The sequence below is a fragment of the Canis lupus genome, chromosome 1, assembly GCF_011100685.1.
Source record: "Canis lupus familiaris isolate Mischka breed German Shepherd chromosome 1, alternate assembly UU_Cfam_GSD_1.0, whole genome shotgun sequence".
NCBI lineage: Eukaryota > Metazoa > Chordata > Mammalia > Carnivora > Canidae > Canis > Canis lupus.
Genome location: NC_049222.1, coordinates 76,244,985 through 76,258,009, shown reverse-complemented (window position 1 = coordinate 76,258,009; position 13,025 = coordinate 76,244,985). Strand labels below are relative to the sequence as shown.

At 36.6% G+C, this 13,025-nt stretch overlaps 1 protein-coding gene across 4 annotated transcripts in view; it reads right to left on the bottom strand.

The window, feature by feature from the left end:
* GKAP1 (G kinase anchoring protein 1) overlaps positions 1 to 13,025 on the bottom strand; it is a 70,791-nt gene that overhangs the window by 55,636 nt on the left and 2,130 nt on the right. For all 4 annotated transcript variants that reach the window (XM_038526973.1, XM_038526975.1, XM_038526972.1 and 1 more), the window contains 2 exons: positions 1,860 to 2,112; positions 483 to 626 (listed from right to left, as the gene is read on the bottom strand). In XM_038526973.1, coding sequence (XP_038382901.1) covers positions 483 to 626; positions 1,860 to 2,069 — 354 coding nt within the window. In that variant the 5' untranslated portion in view covers positions 2,070 to 2,112. The remainder of the gene's footprint in view (positions 1 to 482; positions 627 to 1,859; positions 2,113 to 13,025) is intronic.

The following is a 13,025-nucleotide window of genomic DNA, read 5'->3' as shown; positions in this document are numbered from 1 at the left end:
AAGAAACTAACAGATGTCATAAACTGTTTTACATCAAAGTTGAAAAGGAATTATTTCCCTTCAAAGTCTTTCTTTTCAAAGCAAAAACAGTGTCTGAGTATTTTTAACAAGAGACATCTAACCCTACAAATATTGATTTTTTTAACTTGAAATATAATTTAATCCTGTTATTCTACCTTTCCTATCTCTCCCTCACTTGTAAAAAGACAGATGAATTGAAAACTCACAAAATAACTGCTTTGAATTGCCAAAGCTAACAAAATAACAAGTATATCAATCTTTTCCTAGTAGATGAAAAATAGAATCTCTTATTTAAAGCACAAAGATAAAAAATAAAAATAAAAGCACAAAGATGTGTGAGTTAATCTAATAGAAAATGCACCACAAATAGTGGTGTCATGGACTCAGATGCACTGCCATTTAAAAAAATCCATAAACTCATAGAAATACAAAGCAAAATAATTTGATTTACTTAACTGTACCTGCTCATCTCTTTGCCTCCACTCTTGCCAATTTTCTTCTCGTGAATCCTTCTGCACTGGGTTTGGTAATGAAAGCTCATGTTGAGCATTACAAATGGCATGGGAGGATTTCTGGGGAATTTTCTTAAAAGCAAGATTCCTGAGCTATGAGACAAATGAACAAAAACATTATATTCAGTTTACTAATACTGGAATTCTCACAGTTTTTTTGTTAAGTTAAATAATCAGTAGTATTTTTCTATTTCTAAATACTATACCATTCATTATTCCAACTCACAGAGTCACTATCTGTGTTTTTCTTAATCTCTGTAAAATGTTAATTTCACCAGTATATAGATAATGTTGGTGAGTTTCTAACAATTTAATAGGTGAAAATGGACTGTATTCTATTATACCATCATTTTAATGATTCTGATTCACTTAAATGAAGAAATTTATAGGAGCAGAAAACAGGATAAGTATGCTTTTGACTATGTTGTACATCTGAAACTAATATGACATTGTAGGACTTGTGGTGAAGCATAGTATAATGGATAAACTTGTCAAATCACTTTGTTGTACACCTGAAATTAATGTAGCATTGTGTGTCAAATGCCCCCAAATAAAAGAAAAAAAATTAATAGGGTTTATGATAATACAATTTACCATTACTAATTGCCTTTATAGAGTTGTTGTGAGGAATAAATGCGTCAATTGATGTAGAATACTTAAAACAGTGCCTTTCTTATAATTAACATCATAAATTTAAAAAATATATCTATGACCTTACAGGTCAATAAATTTAAAAAAAAAAACAAAGCAATGGGATTCAAAAACATTAAAATTTAATGGCTTACAACTCTAGCAACTACTTTGCTAGTCCTTAAAAATACAGAGCCTAGATCACAAAGTAACATGATGAGCTAAAATTGGACTGGCCAAACCCCTCCCAACAACAGTATGATCATCATCATCTGAGATGCAGTAGTTGAAACAAGAAAGAAAAATAGAGGTTATTATGGATTGAACTGTAAACCCCCAATACATATGTCATAGGCCTGAAACCCTCGGGTATCTGTGAATGTGACCTTACTTGGAAAATAAAATCTCACAGATATAATCAAGATAGCTTGTGAGATAGGGTAACACTGAATGAGAGGGGATCCTAATCTAATCCAATACGACTGTTGTCCCCAAGAAGAGGTGAAGACAGAGATACACAAAGAATGCCAAGTAAGAGCAGAGACAAAGACTGAAGTGACACAGCCACAAGCCAAGGAATACTGAGGACTGACAGCCACAAGGAGCTAAGAAGAGCCTGGCCCTTGTGGACTCCTTGGTTTGGACTCCTGCTTACAGTCCAGTGGGAGAGTAGACACAAATAGTCATAACTGTTACCTCATTTGCTTCACTCTGTTGCTGTTCCTTCTTTTTTCTTCTTTTTTCTCTCTTTTTCTCATTTGTAGTTGATTTGTTTGTTTGAGACTTTCCAGTATTCCGACCTTTGCCTTTTCCTGGCTCAGAATCAGAACCACTGCCACTATCTACTTGCAATAGGGCAAAACGAGAAGCAGTAGTGGGAACAGAACTAAGTACTGCCGAGGCCATTGTAAAGATTGCTATTTTAAAATATGTCTGTCAAGAATAATTCCTGTAGGGAGGGAGAAGAGGGGGTAGATGAGTAAACATAATCAGTAAAATCTGTTCTAGATTCTAGAACAATCTTATACACACACACACACTCTCTCTTTCTCTCTTCTCCTGACATTGGTTTTAGTCATATTGGGATTCATACCCACAGTTCTATAGAATGCAATAACATTCTTTTTTAACTTGAGTAAGCAATATAAAATTGTGTACTTTAAAAAAGAAAAAAGTAGATTGAGATTTCATGGACAACTACTGCATGATTGACACCAATAAAATGTATTCATTTTTCCCTATGTGGTTTTCAAAAATTATTTTCTTCTCTCTTTTAAATATACTGCCATAATATATACATATTTACAAAGAACATCTTGAATCAATATGGAGTAGTGGGAACATCTTCCACCACACATAAGTCCATGTTAATCTCCAACTTTCAAGACAGAAAAAAAGAGGTAGAAAAGGAAGACACTTTTCATACACAAAATACTGCCTCCAGTTTGATTCTGGAGATTGCTACTAAGTCACAGAACTGACAGCAAAATAGAGAACTTAAATTTCTTCAACCAAAGGCAACCTTTCAAAATCACCTTCCACATTATCTTCTGCTTCACTAGTCTCAGTGCACCGAGATGCCTTGTAGACTTGTGATATTAAGGGTCCTACAGTAGTATCTAACCCAACTCATGAATCATTTAGTTTTACAGAGGAGGCAACTGGCACTTGAATTGGGTAAGTGACTTGCCTCAGGTCATTCTGCAAGTTAGTGGCAGAGTCACAACCTGAATCTAGGTTTGCTGAGCCTTGCTGACCAAGGTCAAAATAAGAAGCTCTGTCACTACTAGAAGACTCGTACTCTTTCAATTCACAAAAAAATAAATAAACAAACAAATAAATAAATAAATAAACAGATTGTGAAACTCAGAAATTTGCTGATTTTTATTTTTAAATGTATCAGATACACAATTGAGTAAAAAAATTTTTGTAAATAAATGAACACTCCAAGTACTCAGCACTAAGATTAAGAGAACTTTAACCCCCCTGTGCCTCTCCCCAATAGCATCCCAACTCCCCATGGTGATATATAAGGATTATTCTGATTTTTCTGTAAGTCATTTGCTTTTCTTTATAGTTTTAACATATCTATCTTGAGCCACAGTACTCATATCTGAACTAGCCACTGTCACTTCCACAATATCCTATTGCCACCAATCTCGTCTATTCAATGTGATATGGGATTATGCAAAAGTACAAATACCAGAAGTGAAAATCATTGAGGTCCATTTTGAAAGCTAACCACACAATACAGTTTGTATGTTTTAGGAGGGAACAAAAATGAGAAGCATGTGTTAAATCTTCCATCTTAATCTAAAAACCCAGAAAATTATTTGGAAATCTTTGAATTTTTTGTTAAAAATAAAGAAAAATCAAAATAAGAGCTGATATTTTGAGATGCCATCTAGAAGTTATTAAATAAAAGTATTTTTATTACAAATACCACATTAAGATATATTGCTCCTACACTCAAAAATATGCAAATCAGGAGTGCCTGGGTGGCTTGGTCAGTTAAGCATCTGCCTTCAGCTCAGGTCATGATCCTAAGGGCCTGGGATGGTGCCCTGAGTCAGGTTCCCTGCTCCTGCTCAGCCTCAGTCAGGCCCCCTGCTTCTTCCTCTGCCTCTCCCACTGGTTTGTGCTCTCTTTCTCTCACAAATAATTAAATCTTAAAAAAAAAAAAAAAACACAAACGCAAATCAAGATAAAATACCATGACAAAAAAGAATGACATCTAACTGATAAATTACGACACATTTTTAGGCTTAAATTTCTGCTGTAAGCATGAGAATTAAGGCTTTGTTAAGTTACTACAAGGGAGAATATATTACAAAATGAAAAAGAAGTTCAAGATTCAAAAACATTTTTGGAAAGCATTAATTCTGCTCCAACTTCAACATGTCATGTTAAAAATCCTTTAAGTTTTAGTTGCTCTGAGTACTTGAGATACAGTGATCCTACACAGTCATTCAACAATTATTATTACATTTAATTTTAACTGTTGGGACTATAAATTGCATGGGTTAGCCATTCACAAATACTCATTGCCCCTCCCTGAAGGAGAATCATGCACCACTCTCCTACTGAACAGAGGCATGACCATGTGACTTATTCTGGCCAGTAAAATATAAGATTTAAAAGGCTTTAAAAGCCAGAACATGGTTCCTGCTTCTATTCAAGCCTATGTTGAGAGGGGGTCAGGTCTGTTGGGTCTGAAATAACAATGAATAAAGTCTCTCACTAACCTGTTAATGGATATGTAGCTTGAGCAAAAAAGCAACTTTACTGCTTTAAGCTGTGGAGATTTTCAGCTTGTTGTTACAGTATAACCTAGCCTTAGCATGATTGATATCTTACACAAATAAATTTATTTTCCATTCTAGGACTGATATCAAAACCATGAATTCCACATTTAGATGGTTCTGCATGAGTTAAATGTTCACAAATGTCCAACACATCTCCACAAAGCTCACAGAAATTTTCTTTCTGTGGCATAGGGCAAAGCTTCCTTACCAATGTGTCCTCAAATAAAGTGTCTCTGAGTTCTCAGGGCACCTAAGAAAACCCAGGAGAATTCTGAGATGCTGGGCAGGTCACTACCAGATGCAAGCAGCCTCATCTGGTGCTTTGCAGAGGACAGACAGTACCCACAAATGCTGCTCTGTGGTTATTTGTCAACTGGGAAGTATGTAAGGCCTGAAAATCTACTTCATCAGATCAGTGTACAATGCACTACTGCCCCTTAGGGTAGGCAGGCCCAGGGAACTACTGCAAGAGTTTGCTTTAGGTACTCCAAATGCAACACATGCAATACAGGGAGCAGCAGCTGCTACTAGGAGTGGGAAAGCACAAAGTCTCCTTGTGAGCAAGGTTCCAAGTAATGAGCTGATAGCTCTATATTCACAGGGAGCAGATATTTCTTCCCACATGCCAGTGTTATGCCTTTTTAATGGCGTAAAGTCTAGCTCTAAGGTGACTGCTCAAACAATACATATGCTGTCTGAAAATAAGAGCTTTGTCATTTTATGTCATCTTGGAGTTCATTTTATCACAAGAAATTCTTTTTCTATGAGAAGAGCTATGAGATTCTTTAAAAATAATTCCAATTGTTATAAATTATTGAATAGTTGTACAACAAAAATGGTTTGTTTTTATTATCTATTCATCCAAACAAAATTTCAGTGGGAACTCAATCTGAAGAAAGCATCATCTAAAAGTCTAGATGGAGGAGGACGCCTGGGTGACTCAGCGGTTTGGCGCCTGCCTTCAGCCCAGGGCGTGATCCTGGAGACCCAGGATCGAGTCCCACATCAGGCTCCCTGCATGGAACCTGTTTCTCTCTCTCTCTCTCTCTCTCTCTCTCTCTCTCTCTGCTTGTGTCTCTGCCTCTCTTTCTGTATCTCTCATTAACAAATAAATAAAATCTTTTTAAAAAATAAAAATAAAATAAAAGTCTGGATTGAGAATTGTATATTCTTATTTCATGAACAAACGTGTAATTTAAAAACTTCTGTTCAGGGAAGCAAGCACAATTTTCTCATTAGAAACCCTGAAAAGATTTTGAAGTTTCACACAAATTCAGCATTTCATATCTTTCCTAATACTTTATATTGTTTTATTTATCCTAATCATATACAACAAAGAAAATGTAACACATTTTTTCCACCCAGCTCTACATAAGCGCTGTAAGTCTCTTCTCCGTTTGAAGGCAACAAGATGCTCTGGTCTTTTATGTTTGTAATGCAGAAGTCAAATGGCAGAAGAGCACTAGCCTATGAGTGCTGACCTGGAACAAGAATGCCTAGTCAAAATCTGGTCAACCTGCTACCTGTTGAAAGCTCTTGAGCAATTCACCGGATCTCTCAGTTTCCTCATCTGTGAAATAGGGACAAGAGTGCATAGCTCACTGTGTTATTGTAAAGATTAAATACTTTATGTGAAGTGCTTAGAACAGTTGCCAGAACAGCAGAAACACTCAAATATAAACATGCTGGTGTTCTTATACTATGATTACTAACTGAAGTATGTCTTGGGGTCCTAGCGGCACAGGTGAACTGGCACAAGTTATTTAAAAATTTGGCTAAGCATATCTGACTCCGTCGCAAAAAGTGTTTGAGAGTTAAATCAACATCTAGCCCTTCTCAAAGTTAAGACTTTAATCTACGAAATGAAAAAAAGTTTTTAGGCCCTGAGAAGTAGTGGTCAAGCAGTCAGCCACTGAAGAGAGTGAAACACCTGAAGATTACACCTAACAAACTGCAGAGGGAAACACCAATCTATCTGAAACCCAAGAATCACAGAAGGGACTATGTCTTAAACAATGGGCACAAAGCAGATAGATAATAAACAATTCCTGAATGAAAATAATAAAAGAGAATGATAATGTGAAAAGAAAGCATTAGAACAAATAGCGTTAACTGACAAACAGTGAAAAGACATAAAATTTTTCTGAGGCAGCTACGGAGGATACATCTCAGCAACCTGTGTTAAAATACTTTAACTCAAGAAAGAGTAGACAGGAAGAGGGAAAAGCTCACCTATAATGATCCCTTATTTGTTCAGGGGCAGGGGTCTGAAACAGAACAGAATAGCAGCTACCACTTGCACCATACCTAGTAGTTGGAGGGGTAAGGAAATGGGACAACTGGAAGGGTTCCAGCATCTGTGCTACATGCTGTACTTTATAAAAGGGGGGAGGGCTTCTGGGCAACTCAGTTGCTTAAGCGTCCAACACTCTTGGTTTTGGCTCAGGTCATGATTTCATGGGTCCTGGGATGGAGTCGCACACAGAGCTCCATGCTTAGTGTGGAATCTGCTTGAAAGATTCTCTCTTGCCCCTCCCCCAACTTGCATGCAGATGTGCAGACACTCTATAAAATAAATAAATCTTTTTAAAAAATGTAATAACTAACACATCACCTACCTCAATAGCCAGGAAAAAAAATCTATGCAGCATGTCAAAAGGTATACTAACCAGTATTTCAGAAGTGGAGTGGGAGGGAGGGTAAATTTTAAATGAAAAAAGGAAATAAAAATATAAAAATAATCCCAAATTTGTAAGTATGTGTATTATTCCCATACATACCAAAAAGAAGGAAATTCACGGGACTATGCATTATACTTATTTCCTTTTCTGGAGTTTTTCACTCTTTCCCCAAATATTCTATAATGATCATTTTTCTTCTATAAGAAAAAAAATTTCATTTTGGAAAGTCAAAAAGGTTATCTATACCTAAATTCAAAAAGGTAAACATAATGTACTCAATACAATATTGATTTTTTTGCCCTGTGTCAAAACCTCTACTGGCAGCTACTGGTTAGATTGCCCTAGAGATGCTCTGGTCCTTCCTGTTAGTGATGCAGAAGACAAAGAGAGAGAACAACTGTCAAAGACTGCTCATTGGCATGCTTTTAAGAGAATATAACCTTCATTAACAAATTTTTCAGAATTTGCAAAAAGATAGTCATGTTATATAATCCAGGGATTTATCTGAAACTTTTCTTTTATAAACCTTGAAAAGGTTAGATAAATAGGCAGACCATGGAAAACATCAGGCTTTTTAAAGACCCTAATTTCAAGAATGGTTAGGGCTAATATTCCTCCAGAACACTATTCCTTTGGTCTTGTGTCCTAAACTTCTGCATCTCCATCTCTAGTCATAGCTAAGAGATATTAAGGTAAGTAGGTTCAAAAGTGCTCTTCTCTCCCCCGCCCTACTATTTTCCTTTTCTGTCTCACATGATCTTTAAAATCCAAATACTCAAATGCTCAGAAGTTTATATGAGCTTAAGTGATATGGACACAAAGCAAAAACTACATAGCTGACACCTTGTAAGCTATCAGCATTGGGCAGTCTATGAATGTGGTGGTTAGAGCTATAAATAAAATTTACATATTATTAAGATACTATACAAATCAGGATTTTAGTCCAGAAATATAATGATTACTCTGTACATTTCCCCACTTCCTCTTGAGTATCCTTTTAAAAATAACTTAGAGGTAAGGTGCCTGGCTGGCTTAGTCGGTGAAATGTGCGACCCTTGATCTTGGGTTTTAGGTTTGAGCTCCATGTTGGGTGTAGAGATTACTGAAAAATAAAATCTTAAAAAAAAAAAAAAACTTAAAGGCTATCAGAAAAAGAAATTAAGAAAACAATTCCATTTATAATTGCATCAAAAAGAATATCTAGGAATAAACTTAACCAAGCAGTTGAAAAGACCTGTATACTGACAACTATAACGCAATGATTAAAGAAATCAAGGAAGACACAAATAAATGGAAAGATACTTTGCATCATGGACTGGAAAAATTAATATTGTTAAAATGTCGATACTACCCAAAGCAATCCACAGATTCAATGCAATCCCTATACAAAATTACAATGACGGGATCCCTGGGTGGCGCAGCGGTTTAGCGCCTGCCTTTGACCCAGGGCGCGATCCTGGAGACCCGGGATCGAATCCCACGTCGGGCTCCCGGTGCATGGAGCCTGCTTCTCTCTCTGCCTGTGTCTCTGCCTCTCTCTCTCTGTGTCTATCATGAATAAATAAATAAAAATTTTAAAAAAAAATTACAATGTCATTTTTCACAGAACTAGAACAAATAACTAAAATTTGTACAGACCCACAGAAGACAGTGAATAGTCAAAGCATCTTGAGAAAGTACAAAGCTGGAGGTATCATGTTTCTGATTTCAAACCATATTGCAAAGCTATAATAATCAAAACAGTATGGACTGAGATAAAAACAGACACATAAACCAACAGAATAGAATAGAGCCCAGAAAACCCACACATAGTTAAATAACTTGCAACAAAGGAGAAAAAGATATACAATGGGTAAAGGACATTCCCTTCAACAAATAGTGCTGGGAAAACTGGCCAGCCATATGCAAAACAATGAAACTGGACCACCATGCTATACTATACACAAAAATTAACAAAATAAACATCTAAATGTGAGACCAAAAATGATTAAACTCTTATAAGAAAACACAGGCGGTAAGCTACTTGACATCATTCTTGGTGGTAGTTTTGGATCTCTTTCTAAAGACAAGGGCAACAAAAGCAAAAATAAACGGGACTACATCAAATTAACAAGCTTTTGCACAGTAAAGGAAATCATCATCAAACAAAAAGGTAACCTACTGATTAGAAGAAGAGATCTGCAAATCATATATCTGATAAGCAGCTACTATCCAAAATATATAAAGAACTCATATAATTCAGTGACAAAAAAAATTCCAATTAAAAAATGGTTAGAGGATCTGAATGACACTTTTCCAAAGACGTACAGATGGCAACAGGCACATGAAAAGGTGCTCAACATCACAAATCATCAGGGAAATGCAAATCAAAACCATAATAAGATGATATCCAGGGGCACCTGGGTGGCTCAGTGGTTGAGCATCTGCCTTTGGCTCAGGTTGTGATCCCAGGTTTCTGGGATGGAGTTCTGCATCAGTCTCCCATGGGGGAGCCTGCTTCTCCCTCTGCCTATGTCTCTGCCTCTCTCTCTCTCTCTCCTCCCTCTGCCTATGTCTCTGTCTCTCTCTGTCTCTCATGAATAAATAAATAAAATCTTAAAAAAAAAAGAGAGAGAGACTTTACTGGGGATCCCTGGGTGGCTTAGCGGTTTAGCGCCTGCCTTTGGCCCAGGGCGCGATCCTGGAGTCCTGGGATCGAGTCCCATGTCGGGCTCCTGGCATGGAGCCTGCTTCTCCCTCCTCCTGTGTCTCTGCCTCTCTCTCTCTCTCTATCATAAAAAAAAAAAAAAGATTTTATTTATTCACTTGAGGCACAAAGAGAGAGAGAGGGAGAGATAGTGAGAGGGGACACAAGCAGGGGTGGAGAGGGAGAAGCAGGCTTCCCGCTGAGCCGGGAGCCCAACGTGAGGCTCGATCCCAGGACTCTGAACTCATGACCTGAGCTGAAGGCAGAAGCCTAACCCACTGAGCCACTCCAGCGCCCCTAAATAAATAACATCTTTTAAAAAATGTTATCTCACACCTGTCAGAATGCTCACTATCAAAAATGACAAGAAATAACAAGTGTTGGAGAGGTTGTGCGATAAAGGGAATCCTTTTGCACTGCTGGTGGTAATGTAAATTGAGGTAGCCACTATAAAAAAACATATGGAGGTCCTCAAAAAATTAAAAGTACAACTACTACACAATCTAGCAATTCCACTGATCGGTATTTATCCAAAGAAAACAAAAACACTAATTTGCACCCCTATGTTCACTGCAGCATTATTTATAATAGCCAAGATAAGGAAACAATCTAAGTGTCCACTGATGTTTGAATAAATTAAGAAAATGTGATATATATACATAACGGAATACTACTCAGCCACATAAAAGGAAACCTTGCCATGTGACAACATGGATGGACCTTGAGGGTATTATGCTAAGTGAAATAATCCACAAAAAAACGAAGATAAACACCATTATGTGAAATCTAAAAAGCGAAACAAATGAATAAATAAAACTCATAGATACAGAGAACAGACTGGCAATTATCAGAAGGGAAAGGGGTTGAAGGATAGGTGAAAACAGTAAAAGGGATCAATTGTATGGTGACAAATTAACTAGACTCGGTATGATGATCACTTTTTAGTAAAGGAAAATATAAAATTATGTTACACACCTGAAACTAATATGTTATATACCAATTTCACCTCAATCAAAAAATAAAAATAGCAGGGTGCCTGGGTGGCTGAGTTGGTTAACCGTCTCCCCTCAGCTCAGCTCAGGTCAGGTCAGGTCCTAGGATGGAGCCCCGCATCAGGCTCCCTGCTCAGAGGAGAGCCTGCTCTCCCTCTGCCGCTCACCTTGCTTGTATGCTCACTCGCTCTCTCAAGGAAATAAATAAAATCTCTTAAAAATAACAAAATTTTTAAAATAGCTTATAAGCTAATTTAAATAGTTGAAGACAAAAGAAAATTTTCAAGATAATTTAAAAACAACTGTTTCAGGGGCTCCTGTGCGGCTCAGTCAGTTAAGCATCCAACTCCTGGTTTCAGTTAAGGTCATGATCTCAGGGTCGTGGATGGAGCCCAGTGTCAGGCTCCATGTACAGTGGGGAGTATGCTGGAGATTTTCTCTCTCCCTCTTCGTCTGCTCCCCCCCCACCACCACTTGTGTTCTTTCTCTAAAAAAATTTAAAATTTTTAAAAAATGTAAAAACAACCTGTTTTGCAGGTCAAAATGCATAAGAAACACATAAGTTTACAAATGTAAATATGTAGATGGTTCATAACATAGAAGTACAATATTCTAGAATTTGTTAGTGACTACCACCATTAATTCCTCTATGCTTGAGATCGCAGCAATATCAAATTATAGTGAAACCCATTTTAACACATATTCAACACTCAAAAAGCCAATTATTTATTTGACTTATTAAATATTATAGTGTATGTTAGGGCTTCCTATAGCCCTGTCCTTCCTCAGATGTTATACTATAGCAAAATAAACTACTTAAAATTTCCTAAACACATATTTAGTTTTACTTGTTCATATCTTCTGTTGTCTTTGCCTAAAATGCCCTCCCTCTCATTCATTTAAAACTTCTATTCATTGTCTTCAAAATCCTGCTCAAGGGCGAGCATCCCCAGGAAGCTTTCTGTGACCTCCCCTTCAAATTAATCTTTCCTTTCTCTGTAATAATTCTTTATTTTATTGTATTTATTTATTTATTTATTTTATTTATCGTATTTATTTTATTGTATTTTATTGTATTAAGTGGATTCTATTAAAATCATCTCTTTACTCTTGTGCCTAGCCACCTACAACCATGATTTCAACATCCTGAAAGTCAATCTCTAACAGAACCACAGGATTGGGCACAGAAAAGATAAATTTATTGAATTTTTAAAAAATATATTCCCCAAGTACACAGCTATCTATGCATTGAAATATATGCTGTAAAGTAGAATGCACAGCAAAAGAAAATGCAAAGTGTATTATAGATAATCCCTAACTCCCATAATGCAAATGTGAATTAACAATGATTATTAGCAGTTCCAATTTGTTTCATTAGAAGTGCCATTCTACTAAGTGACCATCACAACTAACTTTGTTGAGGAAACAGATTTGCTCAAGAAACATAACTGGTTTTAAAGTGTTGATTAAAAAGAATTAAGGTATATCAGGTACTTAAGTAAACTCTAAAAGTGAACAGCCTAAGCAGTGAACAGCAAGACTTCTAAATGGCTGGTACTCTTGGGCTCTCCTACCAAGGTTCTGAGGACCACTGCCACTATGACCTCATCCTTCCAGACTATGACCTCTTAAGGGTCAAGAAAAATGGTAGCAGTGTCCATACCTCAGTCAAGAACAACTAGATACATTCCTTTAATAAAATGATAGTCATCTTCCATTAACATCATCAACCAGTTTAGCCTAAACAAAATAAGAAATTAATACAACATAGGTATAATTAGTGTGGTCTCCTTGAAATGTAACTTAGATTTAAAAAGACAGATTGGGGACACCTAGGTGGCCCAGCGGTTAAGTGTCTGCCTTTGGCTCAAGGCATAATCCTGGAGTCCCGGGATCAAGTCGTCCCACATTGGGCTCCCTGCATGGAGCCTGCTTCTGCATCTGCCTGTGTCTCTGCCTTTCTCTCTCTCTGTCTCTCATGAATAAATAAAACCTCAAAAAAATAAAAAATAAAATAAATATAAAAGGACGACTGAACATTAAATGAAATGACACTGAGTATCAGTTATTTAGTACCTGGTGAAATTTTAACAAATATTTCATGTTCTGTTACTCAAGTAACACAACTAAACAATATCTTTCATTTTGGCTTCTTTTTTTTTTTTTAAAGATTTTATTTATTTATTCATGATAGTCAC